The 8174-nt window shown below is 38.7% G+C and overlaps 2 protein-coding genes across 7 annotated transcripts; one reads left to right on the top strand and one right to left on the bottom strand.

Moving 5' to 3' along the window:
* Positions 1 to 882: 882 nt before the first annotated feature.
* LOC116025110 (leucine-rich repeat extensin-like protein 3) lies at positions 883 to 2003 on the top strand. Its single transcript, XM_031266206.1, has one exon. It carries the CDS (start codon positions 916 to 918, stop codon positions 1828 to 1830), a length of 915 nt encoding a protein of 304 aa, XP_031122066.1. The 5' UTR covers positions 883 to 915; the 3' UTR covers positions 1831 to 2003.
* LOC116025079 (uncharacterized CRM domain-containing protein At3g25440, chloroplastic) lies at positions 1470 to 5234 on the bottom strand. 6 transcript variants are annotated; one of them, XM_031266196.1, is made up of 4 exons: positions 5104 to 5234; positions 4956 to 5040; positions 2976 to 4299; positions 1517 to 1541 (listed from the first exon to the last, which is right to left on the bottom strand). In XM_031266196.1, the coding sequence occupies exon 3, from the start codon at positions 4143 to 4145 to the stop codon at positions 2982 to 2984; it is 1164 nt and encodes a 387-aa protein (XP_031122056.1). In that variant the 5' UTR covers positions 4146 to 4299; positions 4956 to 5040; positions 5104 to 5234; the 3' UTR covers positions 1517 to 1541; positions 2976 to 2981. The 6 variants fall into 6 exon arrangements, with proteins under 6 accessions (XP_031122047.1, XP_031122056.1, XP_031122023.1 ...); XM_031266163.1 differs by having other exon boundaries at positions 2976 to 4436; XM_031266187.1 differs by lacking the exon at positions 4956 to 5040 and having other exon boundaries at positions 1470 to 1544; positions 2976 to 4436; positions 5104 to 5231.
* Between the last annotated feature and the right edge of the window lie 2940 nt (positions 5235 to 8174).

Consider the following 8174-nt stretch of genomic DNA (forward strand, 5'->3'; position numbering starts at 1 on the left):
CCTTGAGCACGTTCGTCCTTTCCCTCACCAAAGCAGGAGATGGAGGTAATATAAAGGATTGCAAAGGTAGCTAGATCTGTGGATCTACTAAAACTTAAGACCTTGCACACCCATACAAGCTGAAACATGGGGATTGTTGAGAGATATCCAACTTGCAAGTAGAGAAAGGTTTCTCATGGATATTGCTGCTTAACTGTGCATGAACTCATATGGGTTTCCCCCTTCCGTTCAATATAAATAAAAAAAAACTAAAATTATTTCATGTTCTCAAAAACATAGTTGGTATATATTTAGCTTCATCACATTGTTGTGGTGGTGACTTAACAATTTTTTACACAATATGATTATATGACACAAGATCATATGCAAAAAAAAAAAAGACGAGTAAGTTTAATTTTTTTGGTGTCTCATGTCATTAATGGGTTTACATAATTACATGATAATAAAAACATATAGTTTTGGTACTTAACAAGTTAACTCGTTAAAATATGATACAATCAATTTACCAAGTTGAAATTATTGTCTTTATGTTTACACAAACATGTTACATATGTTCACACCACATTAATAACACCACAATTTAAATGTCTTATTTCCGCTATTGTCGCCTTTAACTAGATGTAAATCAACCCTAATATTACCTACACTGCAAGCAATATAATGGTTTTTCTGAATAGATAAAATAAAATTGGACTGACCGGGGAGGAAGAAATAGAAAGAAGAGTGTATTTTAGTGCAATCAAGAGAAGACAGCCCATCTCAAAGCCTTAACATGACAGTCAAGTCATATGAAACTTAGAAGTATAAACTAAACTTGCAAAACATCACACTATAAATTCTCACTCAAGCACTAAAGATAGAGACCACACAGAGTAACAGATTTATTCCAACTACTTCAACTACTTACCACTGCAAATGGCTTCTAACCAAAACATTAACTTCTTCCCATTTTTCCCTCCTGCACCGCCTCACACTTCTCCATCTCCGCCACAAATCCCACCGTTCCCTCCAAAAGTGGCACCGCCATTTCAGCCCAACGTCCCTCCTCCAAGAGTGGCCCCACCACGCCCTCCCGTCAACCCTCCATCCCCACCTAAGGTAGCACCACCTCGCCCTCCCGTCAACCCTCCATCCCCGCCAAAGGTAGCACCGCCTCGTCCTCCCGTCAACCCTCCATCCCCGCCAAAGGTAGCACCGCCTCGCCCTCCCGTCAACCCTCCATCCCCGCCAAAGGTAGCACCGCCTCGCCCTCCCGTCAACCCTCCATCCCCACCAAAGGTAGCACCACCTCGCCCACCCGTTCGACCACCTCCAGCACCAAGGCCACCAAGTCCTACAATTCCACCTCCATCACCACCACGACCCAAACCCATCAATCCTCCTCCACCACATATTCGTCCACCACCATCACCGGCTGTTAAGCCACCGCCACCATATATTCCACCTCCGCCACCACCTGGACACCATTCTCATGTCATCATCATTGTTTTTGTCTCACTCGGTGGTTTGTTCTTTCTTGCATTTCTCTCTGTAGCCCTGTGCTGCTTTATCAAAAAGAGAAAGAAGAGGATGATTCAAGAAAGTGATGTAGTAAAGGTGGATGAGCATATGACAGTTCATGAAGCAATTGTCCCAGGTCCGCATGGCACAAAAACTACTTTTCTAACCATTGATGAAGATATTCATATTGACGAAGAAATCAGAAAGAGTGAAAAAGTTGGTCACAGTTCTATCATGAAAGCTGTACAAAAACATCCTCAGGCTCTGGTTATGGACACAACAGCTTCAACATCTGGTTCCAATCACAAGCCATCACATCATAACCAATAATGTGAACTGGTTGATTTAATTTGCAAACTAAAGAAACAATGCAATTGTGTGTGATGTTCTTATTGATTGTAAATTTGTAAAAATAAAAATCATCGACAAGATGAGTATGAAATTTGTATTTTGGCATATTATGATAAAAGTAAAGGCTGGAAATGGATAATTTCATTTTTAAATTAGGGTATCATGGCTATTTCTTCAAACATTTCAAAACTTGAACAGCAATTAAATATTAACACATGAACGTGTGATACTTATCTGCAAATGATACTGAAATGAAGAATAGTAATCATTCTAAGTTCTCTATGTGTAAAAAGCAGCAGCTTTATCAACAGACATGACATTCAAAAGCATGTTATTTCCCAGAAATAAATGTTTGGCCCAGAATAACAATTCAGTTCTTGTATCTTCTCCCAAAGTTGAATGCTATTCAGAGCTTGCTATGAACAAATTGTTCTATGAATCTAAAAGCAAACAAAATAATTTTTTTTCAAGGAAATCAATTAAATAAAAACTAGATTGTTATGGAAAAGAATAAAGATAAAGAAATACTTTCAATCCAGGCATTGGTGAGTGATAGGTAATTGTATCGTACTTTTAAGGGAAGAAAGATCAGGTACTTGGAGAAGAACAGAAAGAAGGCAGAATCAGGTAATTATATATTTATATGGGATAGAGAAGAAATCAGCAAAATATTATGGTGTAATCATGGTGACAGTATGTCCTAGAAGCTCGGCACATGATAGTCGTTGCACCAGGAGAACATCTGGACACAAAGATCCATCATAAGTACCTGTTATAATTCATCATCTTTCTCTCTATCCTTATTTAAGATTTGGGTATTTTATTCATACACGGTCAAGAAGAAATTAGAAATTTAGAATTGAACATTTAACACTAGCCTATAGATACTATACACTTCTCAATCCAAACAAAACCCAGAAATTATATAATTATATTTTTAAAAAAGAACCTAACTTATGGAAATTACAAACATTTCTTGAACTTTTTTTAAATGGGTAAAGGGAAACATTTAATTAATCTAAATTTACATGTCAAAAATCCTTTCTACTAACAAATTCCTACAGACAGGAGTGATAGACACAACACCATACCAAAATTATCCAGAATTTAAACTTCGTAGGTACCTCTCATCAGTTATCCCCCGCAGATTCTACTTCACTTGCCAGCTGGCCTTCATCCAAACCATCATCATAGTCAGACAGCTCCTGACCAGAGTAATCTGCAAATATCTCTGATTCATGAAAGCATTTGTTTGCTGTTGAAGAAGCTTCCTTTCCCAGATTGATTTTCTTTCTCTCTTCTTTGTTCATAGAGTTGTTAAGTATAGAATGGGGGTTCCGATCACTGGGATCACCATAGAGAGCAACATGTCTGTAATAAAGTTCAAGCTCCTTCTCAGCAATGGCAATAAAGCGTCTTACAGACTCGAGTGACTGCTCATACTTGGATTTTTCCAATGCCCTCTTCTTGGATAATGTATCAATCGGTGACATCACTTCTGGTTGCACATAATCCTTTCCTCGATAGAAAACTATGGTATCATCACCAATTATCTGAATTGGAATTCCACCACTCAGTCTAGCAATTTCACTGGCATACTCTTGGATTTGACCAGGTTTACAAGGCTTGCAATAGACCTTAACAGTTTCATGCTTTTTCCAATGGAGATGCATATTAAGAATAACACCTCCAAACACACCCCTTCTACCAATCGGAACATAATTTGACTTTTTTTGGGCCATTCTTTTGATATAAAACCTTTCTTCCCCAGTGAGTTCATGTGGCATAACTTGAGGACCTTGAACTTTGGGAACCTCATATCGCTTTAGTCTCTCAATGAGCAAGGCCTCCTTAATTTTTGCATTTTCAATCTTCTGCTTAATTCTTTCATCGGCAGTAGCAAACTTCTGCTTTTTCTTCTTTCCTTTAACTCCCAGCCTTCTGGGATCTCTCTTATTGGCAGCTTTCCTCTTCTGCTTCTCTCTCTTTCTCTGCTGCTTCAGTCGCTTCTTTGTCATCCATTTTTCCTTCTTTGGGGGATCTGTTTCAAGGGTCTCGAATTTCGGCTTCCCATCTGAAGATATCACAAAATTCACAGTCCCATGACTAAAGTTCCTCAGACCCCACCTAATATTTAGTGGAGAAAATAGATTCACTAGTCTTGGCCTTGAGAGATCCACAATGGGGTTTGAGTATCTTAAAATTGGCTGGCCATGAGAGAGGGAGGGGGGAGAAAATGGCTTGACAAGCAAAGGCAAGAAAAATCTCCTGATTCGAGCCATTGAGCCAGCCATAGTTATTACAGATTTACAGGTATCCAGAGGCCAGTCTAACGCCTTGATGGTTCAATAGACAGAGTTTCAGATCTTCTCTAGAGATTCTGAGCTAAATGGGGGCATTATCAACAACCAACTCGGAGACAGCAACATTGTTCAAGAGAGTTTGTCACTAGCGAGAGAAACATTACAATCTTGTATAAATAATCTTGGTCCACGCTCCAATAAACAAAATACTGAAATCAAGAGGTACCCACATTCCCAAAATTTCATCTTTTACACAATATCATTTGCTAGAATGCACATTTTCTGTGAATTTATAAAATTAAAAGTAAAAATAAAATTTAAGAAAAAAAAAAACAAAACAAAACAAAAACAAACAAATTCTTCAAATTTTGGGAGTAAAAAATGCATACTGAGTAATTTTTTATACAGCAGATATGAAAGTGATAAGAGTATTGTTTGCTTGCCTCGAAAAACCTAAGTATCCATGTCAAACTTAGCTCGATAATTCCAATTATCACAGCAACAGACCACTCCCACCAGACAAACATGATAGGCTTTGACAAAACTGAAATTTATCATTTTCCACTTCCTCTCATTTTGTGGGAAACTAGTGATTTACATTAAAGAGGACATATTCTCATTCCAAAGTCTTTTAATTTCCTTCGGGTTTATCAATTACTAATGATATTGAGACGCAAAAACAAATGACAATAAACCAATACAAACAAATTTCATATAGCAGATTAACTAAATTGCATGACAGCATTAATTTCGACTAAACACAATGAATACAGCAAACGATACAAGTCAAAAATACCACACATTGAAATCACACCCCCAGAGATCGCAACTATAGGCGGTAGGTCGCCGCAGCCCAGCGCCGAGGGTTGCAGTAGCGAGTTGCAATCTGCAGAATACGGTAGAAGAAGTAGAAACTACAGGCTCAGAGAAAAGAAAGTAGAAGACCAACCTCAGCTCAGCAATCCGCAATCCACCGCCGGTCTGGCTCACGTCGTCACTCCACGGCTCCTCCGCCGTCCGCAGTTCCGCACGGCATCCAGGTTGAGAGAGAGGAAAACAGGTAAAGGAAGGAATTTTGACTTTTATTAGATTAGTCAAGATTTAGGATTTTAGGGTTTCAAAATTATATATATATATATATATATATATATATATATATATATATATATATATATATATATATATATATATATGAGATCACGTTCAGATGCAAACTATTCGCCCAGGAAAAAAGTGAGAATGCATGTCATCCGTTCACGTGTCCAAATCTAATGGGTCAAAAACATTTATTTAAATAAATAAAAAAAACGACGTGACACTATCGTAAATAATTGAACATTGAAGTGCAAGTAAAAATGTATTACAAGTGTAAGTAGAAGTTTCATATAGCGAACTTAAGTGCAAGTAAAATGTACACTGAGCATCAATACTAACTACTAAGTGCACCTAACGTTATAACAAGTTACACCTAACGTTATAATTAGGTACACCTAGGTGCACGGATGTTAACATGGTAAATTGATTGCACTTGTAAGTGAAAATAGGTGCACCTGTAAGTGAAAATAGGTGCACCTGTAAGTGATTTTATTTGTACTTTTTACTTGCAAATGTGCACCGACTACTTGCACTTATAACACAATTAATTGCACCAAAGTTCGAGTTATTTACAAAATACCATCGCGTCGTTTCTTTAAAAGTACATTTGATTCGTTGATCTAGACATGTGGATGGCTGTGATTGGTTCTTATTTCTCTCATGGGCGAGGGTTCTCACCCGCCTAGGTGAAAAATGGGGTTAGATTTGAGCTATTGGTCAAATCTAGATTAACGACTAGCCCAGGTGAAAAATGGGGTTAGATTTGAGCTATTGGTCAAATCTAGATTAACGACTCAAATCAACGCGTCTGGTAGGGGTTGAACCTACGACTTTCTGCTTAGGAAACTATCCACTGAGCTACAGACGCACCTGCTAGCAATAGGTTTCATTCATAGAACACAAATCACTTATTTCAGTACACTTCCAAAATTTAATTCCCCAAATCAGTACAATGGGAAAATCATACAGCGGAAATAAAATAGACATTCCAATTTATATAATATCTGTATAAATAAAATTATAAAATTTGTTCCATTGATCAACATTTGGGCATAACTTGTTAGCATATGATGTACATTTAGTTTAGTGTTTAAGGAGACTATGGTTTGATTTATGGACATATAGAACAAATATTATGAGCATAGTCTATGATAATGTTATTAAATATGTACTAATTGACATTTGATATAAAACGATGTCGTTCTAAACCAGGATCCACCATGAAAACAACACGCATGACCTGCATTTACTAAAGAAATATATTAACTTGGAAACATGAAAAAATACACATAGCATGCATTTTCTAATATTACATTTTTGTGTAATAGTTTAGTGGATGAAAATTCTAATACTTTAGGGCAACGAAATACATTATTTGTTGTGTTGACTACATTTAATTAAAATTTTCATTTTTTATTCTTTTTATCTTTTATCTTTTTATGTTTAAATCAAACTAATTAAGGGTTAAGATAATCTGTTTTAAAATCAAGTAGAACTTTAAGTTTTCGTACATTCAAGACTCACGATTACAATTTCTATCTTTTAATTCTTTTTTTTTTTTGGGTAGAAGTAAGGAGTCTTTTAATTCTATGGACCATGCATGCCTAAACTTAGTGTTTTCCCATTTTATTTTCTCACCTTCTTTTAGGACAATGTGGGAAAATTTGAAATTATTAGATGTTTTGCTTGACAGGGTAATTGGGTACCCGACCCGGAACCGTTGACCAAGACAGTTGCCGTTCAAACTACCCAAGACACCTCACTCCTCAGCATCAATGCGCAACGGTCCAACTCCTCAGCATTGATGGCCAACGTTCAGCTCCTCAGCATTGATGACCGACGTTCAGCTCCTCAGCATTCAACACCTCAGGTACTGATGTCCAACGTTCAACTCCTCATCAATGCTCCGTTACTGAGCTGAAGGGAATAAAAAGACTCACAACCACATAGTGAAGGGGGCTTCTTACGACACTTGAACTTAGACAATACATACTGAACTTACTTGTACACTGAGCACTACGCTCAATATTGTATTCAAACACTCAAATACTCAAATAATATACCGGTAAACACATTATTACCGTCATTGGTGCTTTCATTGAGAGCCGAGATCAGATCTCAGGCTAAAATCACAAAATCCAAAAACCACTCGGTTGATCTCATCACTATCAATGGCATCTGGATCCAGCAGCTCGCATACACCTAGTCAGGTGAACAAGGGTCACCCCTCGTGTGATCTTCGTGAGCAGCTCAACAGTAACCGTGGAGGTGACCTTCACAGCCAACTCAACAACAATAACCGCAGAGAAGGTGACCTCCTTACCCAACTCAAACACAACCATGGTGGTGGCCGTACTCCCTTCCCATCAACTGCTGCTCCCGCCCAGGTGGTGGACCTTCAGGCAGCAGCGCAGGTCATCCAACAGGCGGCAGCGACGGTGGCCCAACTAGTCGCAGGAATGCAAGGCCAGATCTTACCGCCACCACCCCCTCTGGAGGAAGAAGTGCAATCTCCGAGGCAAAACAGAACTCAACGACAGGAAGGTGGAACTCAACCAGTTTCCGGATCTGTTCGAGAACGACCGGCGGCTTCTAGATCTATTCGAGATCGGCTGGGGGTGCAAGGATCCTCCAATAGAGGTCCCCGTGCCCAAGCAGGAAAGGCAGTAACCAAACGACCATCCGGAGAAAGGATGGGCGAATCTGGTGGATTGGCTCCGCGTCACTCCACTAGACACAAAACACCACAAGAAGACCTGGTGGAAAGACTCCAAAGGCAGATAGATGATTTGGAAAAGAAAGTAGACGCAAGAGAACACTCACTAGAACCTGAAGTAAGAATGGCTGCTCCATTCTCTCCTGACATAATGGAAGTTCCTCTTCCAAAAGACTTTCGACTACCCACCATCAAGGCCTACACTGGCA

The sequence above is a fragment of the Ipomoea triloba genome, chromosome 1, assembly GCF_003576645.1.
Source record: "Ipomoea triloba cultivar NCNSP0323 chromosome 1, ASM357664v1".
Classification (NCBI taxonomy): Eukaryota; Viridiplantae; Streptophyta; class Magnoliopsida; order Solanales; family Convolvulaceae; genus Ipomoea; species Ipomoea triloba.